This window comes from Anguilla anguilla, chromosome 13 (assembly GCF_013347855.1).
Source record: "Anguilla anguilla isolate fAngAng1 chromosome 13, fAngAng1.pri, whole genome shotgun sequence".
NCBI lineage: Eukaryota > Metazoa > Chordata > Actinopteri > Anguilliformes > Anguillidae > Anguilla > Anguilla anguilla.
This window is the reverse complement of record NC_049213.1, coordinates 15,898,118-15,917,299: the sequence shown is the minus strand read 5'-3', so window position 1 is coordinate 15,917,299 and position 19,182 is coordinate 15,898,118. Positions and strand designations below refer to the sequence as shown.

The window sequence follows — 19,182 nt, the reverse complement described above, 5'->3', positions numbered from 1 at the left end:
GCATACTCTTTGTGTAACTGCTTTTAGACAATTTGATATTAATCTCAAGTTCTTACAGGTTTTTTTTGTGAATTTTCCTGTTTCCTGTTCCTGTTTTTTCTGTTGTTGCATTATTTTACAACATTCTAACATTAAAAGTTCATAACATTAAAATTTCATAAACTCTGCAATTTTGTAAAATACTGTAATATTTATTTTATTGTTTTTTTTAATTGTCATTGTAATATTACCATGGGTATAAATAATGTGCATAAACATCGACAACTACACACCCTCATATCTGTGGGTGATTTTAGATGTCTTTAAATGTTAAGATGTCATATTCTAATGAGCTTAATATCATTCTCTTTCTCATTTTATCTGTAACTGTGCTACATAAGCATTGGATACAGTGTTAGGGTTGATATGGTAGTCAAAGCTTCCAAAAAGACAAATTTTCTGTCAGGGAACAGACACACAAGGGGGTCAAACCTCCACAGAAAGAGAAATGATCTCCTTTAATGCGCACATGATATCCTTCAAAGGCATTCTCAGTCCAAATGAAAACACGCATTGACTGCAGAAAAATGAACTGTAGTCACTTTCACATGCAGTACCAAATATCATCAATAGATGGCAATGTGCAACCATCAAAGATCCTGAATGGTGCCGGTAATTCAGAGGGGTGAGGTGAAATGAAACCGATCTTTCATTTTAAAAGCGCAATCCAGACAGAGGAGATGACGCATACATTTTTAAACTCAGAGAAAACAATTGTTGATTATCAGCAGCAAACAGTGACTCTCCATATGTTTTAAGGGCTATGGAATCAATATTAGATATCAATATGGTTTAGGAAACAGCCACTGCTTGTTTCATTGATCAAAAATGAAAGCTTACTATACATATGCACACTCAGTAATCTTGTTGCCGGTCTAAAGACCACCCCTTCAGTGTCAATCAAATTTCTTGAAAGAGAGCATAAGGATTCTCTGTTGCATAAGAACCAATAGATTCTCTTTTGCCCACTTATGGCAACTTCCGCTGAACACTATCACCTTTAAACACAAAACTATGATGCCTCATTTTTACCAATGAAGGGCAGCGAATGACATCATGGAAAGAGCCTGCATTGCTCTGATTATGATAAATTGTGAGTAATGTAACAAACCCTACTCTTTACCTACGTCATTTTGCTTCAGTTCTGTCTTAATTTTAAGAGCATTGATCATTTTGTTCAATTGTTGCTTTTGTCATCCGTTTATCCTCCAGTGTCTTACAGTCAAGTCAGCGAGACATTCACTGAAGCAACTTCATCAAGGGTGGTCCAGCTTGGGGACACCGTTACACTGCACTGTGATGTGAAACACGATAAGGAAACCATATGGCACGGACAACGCCACGGCAAAGTTCCATTTATCATCATTGCAGCCAAAGACAAACATGGAAAACCAGGCGAGACTGAGACCAAATATTTCAGAGGCTATGACCCTCGATTCAAAACTTTTCCATTTTCAGCCAATAACTCGGTCGACCTGAAGATCGCAAACCTCACCATATCTGACCTGGGACTCTACTACTGCAGCACGAAGCCTGATGTACCTATGCTCACTGGACTTGGCACCATGCTTGTTCTTGCAGGTGATGATATATACATAGTGTATGTTCAAAAATGTCTGCATCATCTGTAACTCCATAGGATTTTTAGTTTTGGAAAACAATGAATGACAGCAGCTGTTTTGCTGTGTGATTTAAAAATTTTTTTCCAGAGAACTGCAACTTCCCCGCCACAACGGTATCCAATGGTTCAGCCATACCAACAATTTCTCCTGAGGTCGAGCCCGGGGTTCGAGTGCACTGCTGGATCCTGATGGCCATTTTGAGTCCAGTGTGCATCGTGGTGGGCGCCCTGCTCTACAGAGCCTACCTCCACTGGAAGCACTGCAGAACGGGCAAGTTCTTTTTCAGTTTCAAATCAGATGATCAATCCATTCAGTTTCGATGAGACAGCACAATTACATTCCTTGTCTTTCCATAGGTTGTTGTTGTTGTTGTTGTTTTTGTTGTTGTTGTTGTTGTTGTTCTTCTTCTTCTTCTTCTTCTTCTTCTATATTTGTATGCTAAGAAAGTACATACACCTAGCAATTAGAACAAAGAAAGCTTACTGCTAACGCTAGTTCTGTGTAAATGATTTGTTTGCCAATTGCCTCCAGGTCTCCCACTCTGCATACAACACTCATATATAAAACAAGGAATGTGTATATATATAGTGAGCTCCATAATGTTTCAGGCAAAGAAATATTAAAAAAAAAAATTTGATTCTGTAATACACTATTTTAGATTTGTTATAAAACAATTCACATGTGGTTGAAATACATCTCCAGTTCTAAAACAATTCACATGTGGTTAAAGTGCAGATTCTCATCTTTCATTTAAAGTTATTTTTACACATTTTGATTTCACCATGTAGAAATTACAGCTCTTTTTATACAGGTATAGGAGAGCCTAACCCTAACCCTAACCCTAACCCTAGCCTTGAATCTGGGTTTGAGATAGCCTTTGGAGTCTGTTATTGGCATTTGTCAACACAAGGACCAAAGTTATGCCAATGAAAGTTAAAAAGGTTATTATGAGGCTGAGAAATAAGAAAGAAATTTCAGAGACATAGACCAAACCTTTGACTTACCAGTTTGCAACTGTTACCTGTTTGGAACACCATTAAGAAGAGAGAGATCATTGGTGAGCTCAGTAATTGCAAAGGGCCTGGTAGGCCAAGGAAGATCTCTGCAGTTGATGACCGAAGAATTTTGACCACAATGAAGCAAAACCCTCAAACGCCTGTCTAGGGGATCAGAAACACTCTTCAGGAGGCAGGTGTGGATGTGTCAGTGACTACTGTCTACAGGAGACTTCACAAACACAAATACAAAGGCTACACTGCAAGATGTAAACTGCTAGCTAGCCAGAAAACAGGATGGCCAGGTTACAGTTTGCTAAGATGTACCTAAAGGAGACTGCAAAGTTCGGAAAAAAGTCTTGTGGACAGATGAGACCAAGATGCTCTTGTATCAGAGTGATGGCAATAACAAAATGTGGAGGCCAAAAGGAACTGCCCAAGATCCAAAGCACTCATCTGTGAAACATGGTGGCGAGGGTGTTATGGTTTGGGCATGCATGGCTGCCACTGGTACTGGCTCACTTGTCTTCACTGATGATGTATCTGCTGATAACAAGGGCAGAATTAATTTGGAAGAGTACGGAAAGAAGAGGTGTACTTATCTGCACAAGTTCAAGCAAATGCTTCCAAACTCGTTGGATGATGCTTTATCCTACAGCAAGACAATGACCCCAAACATACCGCTAAAGTTTTTCAAACCCAAAAAACAATTTCTTGCCCGGAAAAGTCATTCACCCAACCTGAATCCAATTGAACATGCTTTTCATATGCTCAAGTGATAACTTAAGGCAACTAGCTTCAGAAACAAGCAGGAGCTGAAGATGGCTGCAGTACAGGCCTGGACAGCATCACCAGAGAATATACTCAGCATCTGATGATGTCAGTGGGTCACAGGCTTCAAGCAGTCATTGCATGCAAAAGATATGTGAAAAGTAATAAAACATGACTACTTTCATTTACGTAACATTAATATTTGCCAGAAATTATGGTATACACATCCTTTTAGACCAGCAGATTGTAGTCGCCATTTCACTGGTTTCTCTCTAGTTGCATTGCACAGGAGCTCTTCCTGTAGCTGTGGTGCAGTTTTTTGTCAGTTTCTTCTGCTAGATAACAGAACATATTTGTCTATTGCCTCTTGATATTCCTGGACTTCTCCTGTTAACATTACTGCCCATCAGCTGGACCAGTTTCTGAGTGTGTGCTGAACACCACAACCGGAAATCTTAAGCTTCTTTGCAATTTCGGGGAATAACCTTGTTTACTTGGCTCAGTGGCGTCACTAGCTGTTGGAAGATGAGTTGTCGGGGGCGGGGGGCGGGGGGCGGGGGGGGGGGGGGGTGGTGGAGGGGGGGGGGGGCTGTTGGTAGTTGTCGAAATTCATTGCCAGTCATTTCGGTGTCACCCCCTTCTGATGGTGTCACCCGATGCATTCCGCACCCCCCTCACCCCCCTAGTGACGCCTCTGACTTGGCTCCACACATCTTAGCCTAACTCTTTATTCTTTGCTGTATTTCTTGCAACTACAGTGCCTATTTTATTTACAGTACAGGCCAATGGTATTAGGCTACCTGTGGTTTTAAAAAAACGTATGGTAGATGAGATTTCAGTCAATTTGACTACCCCTCCAACTCCCGCTTTATAGATTTCCAATCATTTAAAAATTTGTAATTAAAAAATGTCATGTCTAAGATTAGTAAAACTAATCTTTTTTTGTCATTGTAGGTAGAAATGGAAAAAAGTGTTTGTCTTGGGCTTGTTATTATAAAGTTTTTTTTTCCACAGGAGCCCTAATACTTTTGGCCGGTTATATATATATATATATATATATATACATATATATATATACACATTACCTTGCCTGTCAGTACTTGTTATGCAAAATGTATATTGTCAGTATGATGCTATGATTACTGCTTGATTGAATGTTTGACATACAGTAAATGCTTGTGTAAATTCAGGGTCAGAATGTTGTGAGGCACAGAACACATCCATGGATGGAAATACAGATGGAAAAGAGGTATTGATCACCTGCTATAATTTATACTACTCACTCATATCATGCAATATTTTTCCTGTAATAATGATACCCATTATGTAGGTGATCGAAACCTATAGTACCCTCCAAAATGATTCACATTCTTGATGAAGAAAAGCAAAACATATATAAAATAAATGAAGTGTTGAGTACAGGTGAAAAACATTCAAATTTAATAATTATTCAGTAGAGTCAACCAAAATAGCACTTTTCTGAAGTAATACATTTATTTTCCAAAGTAAGTCACAATATTAATTGTATACTGAGTATACAATGCAGCTAATTTCCAGGAATTATTTCCAATTTCCGAGTGATATTTTGTTCAAATATCTATTTAATGTATTAAATAAATGTAATCATTTTGGGGGGTGGGGGGACACTGTGTGATATATTGTCAAGTGATATATTTTCAAAAACAATATTTTTATATTTTTACAATGACTTTTCATTCAAGGTTGAATTTTTAGGACAAGAGTATGTTAGGAAAGGTATGGTATGCAGTAAATAGGCATACGCAGTAGCACACTTAAATGCACTCAAGGGTTTGATGTGATCAAAGCTTCCACATTGAACAGGTGCCTTTTTTCATGTATTGCAGTGCAGAGCAAAGCCAGAGACTGCTGATACCACTATGCTGTATCAAAAACCATAGGAAGTGACACTTGTTCATGTGTTGCATGCGAAGTTAAGGTCAAAATGCATTCTTGCTAGACTACATAAAAGAGCAAGTGTCTACGTGTAAAATCATACGACAGCATTCTCTAAAAACCAATATAATATAATGCTAATGTAATGAGATATAAAATAAAATATAATGATTCCAAACTAAACACAATATCGCATAATAACAAATAAATCAGCCCGGGTATCTGTAAAATAAGTGAAATCCGTGGAGACAAAATTAAATATGGTCTAAAAAATAATCCAGGAGTAGTTTAAGGTTGAACATACAAAACCCTTCTGAGCACTCCAGCAGGTTTGTATGAAGGAACATCACTTCACAACTTCACATTACACTTCCCTGAATTAAGTTAAGACATGTACTGTATATATTGATCTTTAAAGTGCCAAAGTTTCATTGAATGAAGTAATCTGTATACTGTCTGTGTGCCATGCTATTTTCAAGCATTGTCCTTTTACAATTTGTTTAAATACAACAAAATAGAATAGATAGTCATATGAATGCCGTTTTCCAGTAAATGTAGAATTACAGTGAAATGAGTGTTGAATTCTAAGCATATTCTTACATTCTGTTTTCATTCATTGCAGGAGGAAGTTGAACCAGAGGTGATTTATACAGCATTAAAAATCCCATCAGGAAAATCAACCCAAACAAGGCGAACGCTGGACACTGAATAATGCTGATAACTGTGGAAATAAAACTACTAAGGAGTTCTAAATATCTGTTACCTATTTGTCATTTATATGTTTTAAAAAATATATTGTTTTCTTAGTATAATTTTCCATAGGTAATATAATTTTCCTTCAATATATGATGTATATGTATGTGATGTATAGAAGCAAGCAAACAAAAAAACAGAAATAGGATAGGAAAAAATAATACTCTATTTCGCAGTTTTTTGACGACTCAAATCTGGGAAAAAAAAAGTAATTTGTTATTTCTTACCGGCTTTTGGCAAGTATTGTTTTTGAGCTCAAGTGGCTAAAATGTACATAATTTATCATCTTTTCTGCCTCAGGACACCGAATGGCACAATAATTGTCTGAAAGAAGAATAGGTCTATAAATTAGTGTTCTGTCTTGCCTTTGTGTAGCACACAAGTGAAAAACCACAGGAAATAAAATGTGAGTCAAAGGAGAAAAACCTTCCACGAGTTCCAGCGAGGTTCTGTTTTGACTCATATTGGCTTCTTTTTAGTAGCCTCTGACTTTGAGAGATATGGCAACAAAACAAGATTAAACAAGATTAAACAGGTCTTTTGAAGCAGATAAGACAGTATTGATGTGCTGCAGACCTCGAAAAGCATCAAGATTGTTGTTATTTTCTGTGATACATTCGGTTGGGCAGGCTCACCACAGAATAAATTTTTTGTAAAACCACGAAGACCAGGCCTCACATCAGAATTTCCAACCACCACTGAGCTGCAGCAAGAATGCTAGAGGGAGACGAGTGACAGGATGTTCATCGAGACAGCTTCTAAAATTATGCAGTATCTGTGTACTGCAAACAAGGGCATTTTCCTTTACAAGGCACCACTGCACTTATGTAGGGGAAAATCTTTTGCTGCATCTGGGCAAAACTGAAATAATCTAAAAGCTATACTTACCATGCTATGCTATTCTAAACTATAGTGCAGATTGAAATTAAAGGGGTAAAATCTGAAATTAGTTTAATACATATATTATGTCAAACCAGTTTTTAATTGTGTGTGCTTATTCATACCATTCATAGCATTTGTTGACTGTGTGGGATAGTGTGTGCATTTTAATTTCCCAGTTGGATTTTTTGGCCCCTAAACAGCATAGTCTGATTGTATAGCAGTATCAGCGTATAAGTATAATAACTGTATCTGCACTGGGCACAGAGTAATGCATTACTAAACAGCGCATTTGATATGTCAAAGTGGAATCTTCTCGGGAGCCCAGTAAATATTCTGGCCTACAACCTCAACACCTGTTCAGCACGAACAACGAAAGAGCCGGGGTTACACTTGGCAGCACTTCCAGAGCTTCCTGCGAGCTAAATAGCTGACGCAATTCCCACAGCAGCCATTTTCATACAGAGCAGTTTTGATATAATAGCACATCATGCATGCCTGTAGCTCCGCGGTCCTGATTGGTCAGACTGGCTCTGCGGTGGCCTTGCCTTTGACTGAACTGCCCAATCACGCGGAGGAGGCAAGGATGTAGTGCTGAACAGCAGGAGTTCAGGAGTGCAACCGCCAGCCAGCGCTGAGGATGACACAACACGCACTGCACTTTCTCTTGGGTAAAATCGTACGATGAAATTTATCCATAACTAGTTGTCCTGTGTATATTGTCCTTATATCAGTAGAAAATAGAATTGTCTACAGAGTTGATGCTGGTTTTGTTCAACCATACAATCTAGTTATATAAACATTTTAAGTTCTCACATTCCAACTGCATTAGCCCATTGACCAATAACCACCACCCGTTAGCCTTAAAGTAATTAAGCAAGTAATGAAGTAGCTTAAATCAAGGTCATATTTTAATTATATTTATGAAAACCTATCGTCAATGAGTTAAGCCATTAAAGTCTACATATCTGAAACTGCACCATGTTCTCACACCTGTCGGTCATTGCATTTTTATTGTTTGGGTGGATGCATTGTGGCTGTTTAAATGGGGTACTGGTGGCAAGCCATGGACTTTACAGTTGCAATACATTGATAATGCTTTAATGTGGTCATATTTGGAGAGCAAATTTAGCAGAGTTTGTTTTACTTGGTTCCACAAGGAGGGACTACAAAAAAAAAAAAATATATATATATGTTTTTCATGACTCACGATGATGAATAATCTGTGGGTGCTAAACAAAAATGCCTTTATATTTGTATGTATGTTATTCATGTAGAAATAAACAACGGAACAAAATATGTAACTCTGAGGGTTATCACATAATCAAATAGATGTTCAGTTTGGTCATTATTATGGGACATATGATTTTGTCACAAACCCATAATAATTTTCCATCAGACCAGTGTGAAAACCATTACCACAAATATGTGACATCACAGTAATGTCACGTATTTGCTGGATAAACTACTTGTTGTATGTACTTTGGATGTTTATCAGATTCTGTAGAGGAATCTCAGCTAATCCACATATTTCCCCTTAATCTTAATGGCACAAATATCATTCAGATAGGTAGCAGCACTTGAGAGATATGAAGACTACTCATTCACACAATGTGATCTTCGAAGACGGGTCTGCTTTGAGGTGGGTGTGTTACTGCTTACCACTGTTTTTATCTGACTGAAGGTAAAACGTTCTTTCTCTTGCCGTAAGATCCAGTCTGCCAGCCAAAGATGTTGTTTATTTCTTTTCTTGGCCAGTCCTTGTGGCACTATTCAAAGACACAAAAAGGCCAATGCAGGAACACTTCTGACGAAGAACAGCATATCCCCACATCCTCTAAAATAATAAAGTAATAAAAGATGACAATTTAGCATAATTGCAGAAGGCCTTCATAAATAGTAAATAGGCCTGAATAATGTTGTAACACCTGGTTGGATCAGATGAAGTCTCTCTCAGCTGAAAACATACTGTTAACTCACAACAACACGGCTAGAAATAGCTGTACAAAATAAGTAATTGTACCTTACTGAACCCGTGTTCAGCAGTTGTCTACGATCATGAAAATGCACTTCTTGTACGTCGCTTTGGATAACAGCGTCAGCCAAATGAATGTAATGTAATGTAATGTAACACAAAATATGAAGTAGGCCTACAGCAGAAAACATTTAACATGTTCTGATTGTGTTTTACTGTGCATCTGATGAGCAGTGAGTGTTGTTCTGGCGCTAAATGCATGCAAGACGCCTTAATTCAGTTCTCTGAAGGATCTGTGGAGCTTAGCATGGTAGCTCTGTCAGCTCCACCCCTCATTGTGAAGCTGTGATCGGGAGCGGTCTGTTTCGCTGCTTTTGTCTCTTTTTGTTACTCAATACTGCACTCTAGTGGTGTAAATACAAATGGCACACGTGACAGAGAGGCACCCACTCCAGTTGAGATACAGACACTTGCCCGCAGATATTCTTTGCGGTTTTGTTTCTTGCACCAGTTCCCTGTTTTTCACAGCATCCTTTTCTTTCCACACGACTGTAATGCTTCCTGTTGTCACATCTTGCCTGCTGTTGTGAAACTGAGTTTTTCCCCCCCCTTTCTCTTTTTCTCTTCACTCTCACAGAGAGCCTCGCTAAGAACCTCTCATCTCCCCAGGATCGGCAATCATGAGCCCTCTGGCAACTCTCAGAATCGCAGGTCAGCATTTAATGTAAATTATTATTATGCCACACCGCATAAACATATATGAATGTGTATGCCTATGTTTCTCTACTTGTTTACTGATTGTTTATCGGTGAGCGATCGTCTATCGGTGTCCTCCATGAGTTAAGCCAGGGGTATCGAGACATAGCCGAAAGGAGCCGGTGTGGATGCAGGTGTTTGTTTGAGCCCAGCACTATGACACCTGATTCATGTAATCAACCAATTATAGTATAGTCTTCAATCAAGACCTTGACAAGTAGAATCGGGCGTCTTAGGGCTGAGCTAAAACAAAAATCTGCACCCACAATCCGATTAAATTGGGCACCCCTGATTTCAACAGATCGTCAAAAAAATAAAATAAAATAAAATAAATAACTGCATTATATGTTGAGATTACATCCATTGAATATACAAACCAAGCAAGCATTTATTGGCTGGTAATGTGTATGCATTTAGTTTTTAAACATAAAAAAATCTTTTCTGCCAATTCGATTAACTAATCATTCATAGCTGAATCATTTCAGTAGTCAGATGTGACAAATTGTTTAATCAGCTGCAAGTCAAGCCTCATGCAAGTCAATAAAGAAAAGCCGAAACAGGAAGTAACCTGCAACTGACTCCTTCCTGTCAGTTGCAGATGACAGGCAGGATTAAATCAAAGAAATGCTGATAATACCCTGGGGCTCTACCCACTGCTCTTCCTTTCCAAGAAAGTTACAGCCAAACTATCTATAGACTGCTTTTATTATTTATTAATCCCTCAGATATTTTAATAATTTATGATGCCTCAGTGTAATTTTCCCAGGGCATAACTGTGAAAAGAGGGAAGTATGGGGAGAATTTTGAAACAGTGTAAAAACCAGTGAGTGCAATTTAAGAGGGGAAACCGCAACTTTGGATTTCTGTCGCTCATGATCTGATCCCTCGTGCAATACCAACTGCAGTTGGTTCTTTTTTTTCCAATTATCTATGTATCTATTTCTGCCTGTCTGTCTATCTATCTGCCTGTCTGTCTAAAATTATTTTTTTATTATTAGTTTTTTATATCTGTGTTTCTGTATGATACTGTATTTCTGGACTGCTGCAGCAAAAGTAGTAAATTCCACTTCCTGTCTTTCACTGAGCAGTGTGTGGCATACTATTGGCTGCTGGCTGGGAGAAAGTGGGAGGGGCTGAAGGTGAGTATGCTCTCTCTTCATTCGTTTTATTAGTCAGGGCGTATAAATTTGTCATCCTGGTGCATACAATTGATCTCACAGTTTACATGTAGACAGCATTTGCATCCATGCTTCCAAGAAGTGCTGTCCATACACATATCCTGAATTTTAAAACATGATACTGCAAAATTTCACATATTCCCTTGCAAAACACACGAGAAATCAAAACAATTTACTTTTAAAAGGACAGTTTCCATGGCCAATGTTTGTATTTGGTGCGAAGCTTTGGCGTACTCAGTTTGATGTTTCCTCTGCCGCTCGTGTTCTGCTCAAGAAGCATCCACAGGCTCTCTGCCGGTTCCCGCTCTGTCTTTCAAAACGCCCGTCAATGGCAGCGACATCAAGCTGTTCTCCACTGTGGTCCTTCTGTGCACCCCGGCGAGGGAAACCCCCTACCCCATCGTCCTCTTCCTGGGACGGGACACCCAGCCACGCACTGAATTGTTGTCTTTCAAGCTCAGCACTACCGGAGCGGTCCTGTTTAATCTCCCAGCTATGGCAGAAAATGAAGGAAACTTTGTTTGCTGGTATAATGTTAGCAGGACTGCAGAAACATCCGGATCCAGCAACTCTGTCAACATAATCATCGGTAAGTGAACTGTCCAAACAAGATACAACTGAATTCGGAGGAGGATTTGGAAGCATACAGAATTGCCTGTATGTCAAGCGCGATTAAACTTTTGAGGAGAATTCAGTTGTGTTGTCTCATGTGTTTAACCCAAAGAGCTTAATTTCCCAACCCTTTACATAAAGTTTGCTGTTGCAATACACAACCTTCCCAGTGATATCTCAGTGCACAAATCTCACTTTGTGATCCTTCATGTGGCTTCACAGAATCCGTACCCACAGATAGCAGATCAGATTGTTATATTCACTGTATAGCTTATGGGTACAGTTTCAAGTCTATACTTGTGCTTGAATACTTGTGACTAGTAACTAGAGGGGGAGCAAAGATTGATCTGAGCGAACATTTGTCTTTCATATACAGTGTATCAATTAGATTTCTAGGTTTTTGGCTTGAATCGATCGAAAAACTTGCCCAATCACTTTTTTGTCAAGTTAAGGAACTATGTCAATTGGGATTAATTAAATTTTGCTTAAGAAATCTTTGTATACGTAATAAAAATATCATCCTTAATATAATTACTGTGCTTTGAAGGGATGCAAAGAATAGCAAGTGAAAATTGTAGAATGAAATTAGTCACTCTCAACCTATGGATCTGAATGGCTGTAGTCTGTTATGATTCAGGCCAGCCTGTTCTTTTTTTCCCCAGCCTCTATACCGCCCCCTACAGTTAGAGTTGTCCCTGACTTCATTCCTGTTGGTGGAGATTACATGGTGTACTGCAACGCCCCCAGCCAGTTCTTCAACATCACCCTCAGCATCTACTACCGCGATTTACGGCCACCCGTGCCAGAGGAAGTGCAGCTGCTGGGATCTCTGGCAGTAGAGGGCGCCATTGTAGGCGTCGAGGCGAAGCGCACTGACATGCCAGCCGGGGCCAGGGTGGAGTATTTCTGCAGGATGGAGGTGTTTCACAACCAGCGCCTCTACAAGTCTCCCCTCTCCACCTCCGCCACAGCCACTGCAGGTCAGCGGCGCGGAAGTCTCGCAGTAGCAGCAATTTCCTGAATTTTTTTTGAGCGCACATTTCAGCAAGATAACAGAACATACTCAAACCGTGGTGGGGGTGGGAAGGGGGCGGGGGGTTGTAATTCAATGATGAAATGCACAGCACCAACATATACACAGAATTCAAAGAGGTACAACTTATCTTGCGTAACTTTCTATCATGCATTATAAAACAAACATATTTCATGTTTATAATAAGTAAATATGAATACAGAAATTTTATTAATATATATTGAAATGTGACATTAGCTTCAATTCAATTCACGTTTTGCTGTTGCATTACTTGTCAAGTATTAAACTCACAGTAGCTTACTTGACAAATAATTGCATTTGATTTGATTAAAGAGGAAGCTGGATTTTTTGAAGACTGATACTTACGGTTCCCATTTTGCATTATGTTAGTCTATTTATCCAGAACTATTGTAACATGACTTTAAATGTGAGGTGGATTTTAGATTCAGATTTAAATGCTTCTTATGCTTATTTTGTGCACTTAGATGTGTGACTGAACAGAATGCTACTCCTTCCTTTATAAAATCTCAATCTGGGCCAATACGACTGCGCAAGCCCTCATAGACTGTCGCATTATGGGGTTTTTTTTGTGCGACTTCCATTTCCCCTGCCAGAGGAGGCCCCTGTGCGTCTGGTGTCCACGTTACCGGGCCCCGAGTGTGCAGGAGAGCTGCAGATGCAGGTGAGGGGCTCCTGGGCCCCCGTGTGTGACGACCTGAGCCAGCCGCTGTCCGCCAGGGCCGCCGTGGCCCGTGTGGTGTGCCGGCAGCTGCGCTGCGGTGACGTGGTGCTCACCAGCTACAAGTCAGTCCCCTCCAAGGGGGTGCAATTCCTCATGGGTCCAGCAAAGTGCAACGGAACAGAGGCCCAACTCCGGGAGTGTTCCCTCAAAGCCTTCCTAAGCTCATGCTACCAGGGCATGCAAGTGGAGGTTGTCTGCTCAGGTATGCGCGTACACACACACACACACACACACACACACGCACATGCACAGACACACACACACACACACACACGCACAGACACAGACACACACACACACAGAGTTTGTACATGCAAGCACACAAACACACATACAGAAACACACTCCCCAACTCACACATGCAGTTTCCACACGCAGAACCGCATGCACACACGCACATGCATGCACGTGCACACACACAAACAAATACACACTCAGAAACACATTCACACACACACAAGTTTGCATACGCACATGCACACATAGAAACGCACACACATGCACAGGCACACACAGTTTGCACATGCACATGCACACACAAACATGCACACATGCACAGACACACAAACAAATGTGTATACGCACACACACACACACACACACAATTGTCTATTCAGGTAGTGCTCACTATCTTCTTCATTGTACAACCACCGTGTATAAAAAATAACCAGTCCTCATTCGCCTATTCAGATCAGGGGACGGTCCACTGTCCCCATTATGTAATACGAGACCAAGGCCACTGCTGCTCAGCAAAAAGAGCCATTGCTAATACTTCATGATTAATGTCAAGGAAACCTCGGACGGTTTTTGAAAACCACTGCCGAATTTAGCTGAAAGTGAAGGCAACACGCAAAATAACTGAAATACCGCAAAGTTGCACTGACCTGCCACCCGAGTTTGAAAATGAGCCATGTAATCCGAACTCCCTGCCATTTGAGGAAGCTCAAATTACATCTGGTAGGCTCTTAAAGGCTGAATTAGCATTGCTTGTGTCGCTGCGTTGCTATGGTCACTTGCCTTAAATAATGGCGCTTATCATTTGCATGAATAGCACCATGTAGCAGCGTATCATATTGCATCATGAATTATGCAGTTTCTATAAGCCATTTGACAACTTGCATTCCCTGGTTGTGTCTCTGTCTCTGTCTCTGTCTCTGTCGCTGTAGCCTTTCTCCCACCTCCAGTGCTCTCAGTCAGTGGTCACGGTCCCGTTTCCAGTGTTTACGTCTATGAAAAACATCCACTGGAAATATCCTGCACGCTGATTGCACAATGGCTGAGGGGAACACAGGTACGGTTGATACGGCGTCACTGCCTCCTGAGCGGAACGCACGCCGTTTACAGTAAGAGGCCAATCCCCCTTTCTTCAGCCAAGGCGGGGCTGCGTCGGGCGGCTTGTTTTTCAACTTCTTAAGGGTTTCCTTGTTCTTTCTCCAATGCTCCAATGTACTTCATCATACACACATTTATAATCTATTTAATTATTACTATTAGTTATGAATTGTCTTATAACTGTAGGAGTCATTACCCACAGCCATTTACACACTACCTGCATTAATTAGTACAGGTGGATATTTTACTACAAACTCAGGAATTCAGCCAAAGGCCTTGTGCTCAAGGGTGTAACTGTGGAGTTACTAATCTAGTTTCATTATTCTGACAAGGCACCAGCATAACATAACACTGGAGGCATACAATTGCCGGTTATGGGGCATTTCTTTGACAGAGAGGGGTATTTTTTTAATCAACAAACCGGCCAAACCAGCAGGACCGCCATGCCTCGCAAACCCACTTTCTCTGTGTTTTCCCCATCTCAAGACGAATGGGTGTGCCCATACCTCAGAGCAATTCGGCCAGAAATAAACCAGCAGCACATGCATCCGACATGAAAGATGGCCTTACAATACAGAACAAGCGCATGACTTATGGTCCAGTGGGCTTCTCTGGTCTCAGCTTTGCAATCTTTTCATGCGTCATGTGGTCATTATTGTGAATGCATTGATTGTTCTGTTGGAGATATACTGTGACAGCCAGACAGATGAGAGGTTGTGACAGTAACTCGCTCAGCTCAGGTACATTGCACTTTGCTAAAGAAGAAGATTTTTGTCTTGCATAGTTGCTACATATAGAAATTGCGGGTGACCAGCACCTGGCAGAACCCCCATGGCCTGCTTGGGGATCTGATGCAGCTGTATTTATAGTTTGAATAACATTGCAAACTCACCAAAACTAATGGCTTTACATTACATTACAGTGAGGGGAAAAAAAGGCTAAGAAAAACATATAGTTTTCTTTCACTGGAATTTCCCTGGGACCCTCTCTCAGATTAAGTTGGTGGAGGTCACAGACGGGAGGATCCACAGTGGCTCGAGCGTGGCCCATGGTGCGTCCCTGACGTGGGAGCTGCAGCCGCCTGTGCGCCCTGGCAAGTACGCGTGCTACGTCACCTTGTACGGCTTCAACCTCAACACCCAGTCCGGCCTGAGCAACAGCGTGATCGTCACCACTGGCTGTGAGTGCCTTCGAACCGTCGTCCCCCCAGCGAACAGCAGCTCGGCGTTACAGAAGCCGGTGGCGAGTAGAAACGATATAACACCAGTTTCCCAGGGTTGACGATTATTTCTAAATTTGCACCGCAGTGGCTGCAGTTAGTAGCTTTCTGAGTACTGTCCTGCTCAATAGTTATGCTGTGAATCTGAGCAGTCATTTTTGTTTTGTCCTTTTTTGTCTTTCATCCTTGCTCTTTCCCCACAGCCTGGATGCCGCCAAGTGCTGGGCTCATTGTCGGAGCTCTTCTCGCCGCTCTGGCTGGAGCGGGGATACTGGTCTATATGTGCGTCTTTCGTGTGACGAAAAAGGGATCGCAGGAAAATACAGCACCTCAAGAGGCACGGGTAGAAATACCTGTAACTACACCATGGACTGGGGCGGAAAATACCCCAGGGGCCAACACGGAGAACCCTCAAATTAGCACAGAGGATCCCGAAACTGCCCCAGGGAACATCACGGAGAATCCGTTGACTACTCCGGCGACAAACACAGAGAACCCTGGGTTCTCCCTTGGGGAAAAACACACATGATTTACGGGATTTCACAGGAACGGGAATGTTTTTCAAAATGGCCACGTCAGTGTATTTCAATCTACCAGTGTAGTACAATGTAATGCAATGTTTGTTTTTGTTTCATCACGATTTGTTGGTTTAGCGTTGTCTAGTTACGCAGACATCTTTCACACAATTCTGTTGTATCACTCTTTAAAATATTTTGCACATTATTTTAGACAGGCTATCAATTAAATTTAAATTTTATATCGGTTTTACCTTCTCGTTTTTTAATTTTATGTCTCTTTTCAGCATTTTAATTCTTGCTTTTATCTTCATATCACCTAATTCATTTTGATGTCTTTCAAGTGTATCTGCTGCAGTGTGTCCATTACTGGAAAAACACATTGAGTGCACTGTATGACAAGAGTGTATAAACAAAGGTTTTTAGCTGTTATTTAAGAGGTAAAATTTGATAAGATTTTTTTTAACCTCTGATGGTGTTTATATGTCGATGGGCAATGTTCCCCAGTTAGCTTCATGCTTTTTGTTTTTTAGAAACCCTCCCACAGCCCTCCTTGGAGACAGGAGTTTCCCTCGGCAGCTTTTTTTTTTTTTTGGAGAGTACATTACAAAGCAAGTCTCAACTTGGATGAAACTGGACAAGTGGCCACACATACCAGTGTGAAAGGGATTAGGTTCTTTTGCACCAAACTGTTAAAATGCACTTGCAGAAGTTATCTATGGGCAAATATCGTTTTTGAAGTGGATCTTTTTTTTACATTTTTTTTTACTTTCACAAATTATGTATTTATGGTTCATATATGTACAGGGAAATGTATAAAAATGTTCCTTAAATTGTCTTTTCAGCTTAGCTCTATTTTAGGGATACAATGCTATTAAATAAAAATAAAAATAAAAATAAAAATAATCTCCCCCCCCCCTCCTGATTTCCTCTATTATTGCATATTTGTCGCACTAAAAGTTCAGATCTTTAGACAAAATGTCAAAGGGAACACAATTAGAGTCTACAAAAAAATTTTTAAATGATCATTTCATTTATTTAATAAAAACATTAAGGAATTTGTTGTCTGGGCAGATGATGCACGGATCTACTTTGTTCTTGCCCCCTGCCCGACGGGCATTGCACCCGATCCCTACCCTGAACCTTGTGGATGGTGGGCCCACACGGTTTTCCCAGCTGAGATACATGGGCTGCCCGGCCACCAGGCGCTCGCCTGCGGACGCCACCCCGAGGCCTGCCTCCAGGGATGGGTCCCGGTAGCCCTATTCCGGGCAGGGTAAACTTAGTGTCGTAATTGTTCACCATAGTTAGAGGTCGATTGGATCATGTTCGTCTGGGTCCTCACCCCAGACCTGCTTGCCTTGGGAGACCCTACCGGGGGACATGTAATACCCCCGATGACATAGCTCCGGGGATCATAAGGCCACGATCCAAAGTTGGATCCAAAGGCTGGCCTGGGATCGCCTGGGGACCCACCGGGATGAGTTAGCGGAAGTTGCTGGAGAGAGGGACGTCTGGCTGCTCTGCTTGCCCCTTTGCCACCGTGACCCTGACCTGGATTTAGTAGTTTAGAGAATGCGTGGATTAAGGAATTTGGTCATCAGTCCATGAGCTGAAGCTGAAGTGTAATTGAGTTATGCAACAAGACAATGATCCAAAACGCAAAAGCAACTCCACATCTGAATGGCTGAAAAGAAACAAAATTAAAGTTTGAGTGACACAGTCAAAGTTGCAGCTTGAACCCAACAGAGATACTGTGGCTGGACCTGAAATTATCAGTTCATGTTCAAAAACTGGCCAGTGTGTCTGAATTAAAGCAGTTCTGCAAGGAAGAGAGGGCTAAAATTCCTCCACAGCAATATGAAGGACTGATATGAAATTATAGGAAGAATTTAGTTGCAGTTTAGTTGCTGCTAAAGGTGGTGCAACTGGTTACTAGGTTTAAGGGGGCAATGACTTTGTTTTTTTACACACGAGTGATGAGATTGATAACTCTCATTTAATAAATGAAATAATATTTTTAAAAAATCTGTTTTGTGTTCTCAGATTCCCTTTGCCGTTGCCTAAAGATTTGAAACCATTCAGTGTGAAAAATATCTAGAAATCAGAAAGGGGGCAGTCTCATTGACAATCATAAAGAGATTCCATTGCCACAAAGCTGGGCAATGATTTGGATGTAAAGGACGGATTTAGAGCTCACATACATGCAAAGTTTATATTTACAAATAAACAAGGTACAGACAAACTTAGTAGAGACAGTATTACATTGAACCAATGGTTTAGCTTGCTTGGATAAAAAGTAGGCAAATGCCTGGACAATATACTGCCTAGACCTTGTTGCCAAAAGATACCCTTAGACAGCACATCTGCTGTATAAGTAATTTTAGTAATTTGGAGTTTACCCCATTGTATTTGCATCGTGTGGATACTAACAACATCAGCTGTGCTTGTTGACCATTAACGCCAGCACCGCCATTTCTCCTGGTTTTCCAGCTTCCAAATCACTCCCATTCTTTTTCCTATCTTCAGCTGGAGCTCTTTCCTGTGCCCTGAAACCCAACATTTATATGTATAATTGTGAATATACACTACAAAACTAATCTGTAATGCATTCACTCTCTACAAACGTTATGTTGCTGCTGTTAGAACTGAAACAATATCAAACATCTCTGGGCCCTTTAAATAGGCCCACAATTACTTTCACCTGGGAACATTCCAATCAATCAATCAATCAATCAATCAATCAATCGATCGATCAATCAATCAATCAATCAATCAACCAACCAACCAACCAACCAACCAATCAATCAAGCAGTTTGCTTTCAAGAGTTTATAAAATGTGAACTA

The 19,182-nt window shown here is 40.7% G+C and overlaps 2 protein-coding genes across 3 annotated transcripts; both read left to right on the top strand.

Moving 5' to 3' along the window:
- Positions 1–442: 442 nt before the first annotated feature.
- LOC118210858 lies at positions 443–6,532 on the top strand. The gene is made up of 5 exons (XM_035387317.1): positions 443–1,132; positions 1,252–1,620; positions 1,749–1,931; positions 4,618–4,676; positions 5,964–6,532. Exons 1-5 carry the CDS (start codon positions 1,096–1,098, stop codon positions 6,051–6,053), a joined length of 738 nt encoding a protein of 245 aa, XP_035243208.1. The 5' UTR covers positions 443–1,095; the 3' UTR covers positions 6,054–6,532.
- A 3,024-nt stretch (positions 6,533–9,556) lies between these two features.
- Positions 9,557–17,252, top strand: si:dkey-195m11.11. Of its 2 annotated transcripts, none has more exons than XM_035389584.1 (8): positions 9,557–9,659; positions 10,793–10,843; positions 11,160–11,471; positions 12,157–12,474; positions 13,142–13,471; positions 14,436–14,560; positions 15,595–15,781; positions 16,024–17,252. In XM_035389584.1, the coding sequence occupies exons 1-8, from the start codon at positions 9,629–9,631 to the stop codon at positions 16,347–16,349; spliced, it is 1,680 nt and encodes a 559-aa protein (XP_035245475.1). In that variant the 5' UTR covers positions 9,557–9,628; the 3' UTR covers positions 16,350–17,252. The 2 variants fall into 2 exon arrangements, with proteins under 2 accessions (XP_035245475.1, XP_035245474.1); XM_035389583.1 differs by having other exon boundaries at positions 11,157–11,471.
- Positions 17,253–19,182: the final 1,930 nt, after the last annotated feature.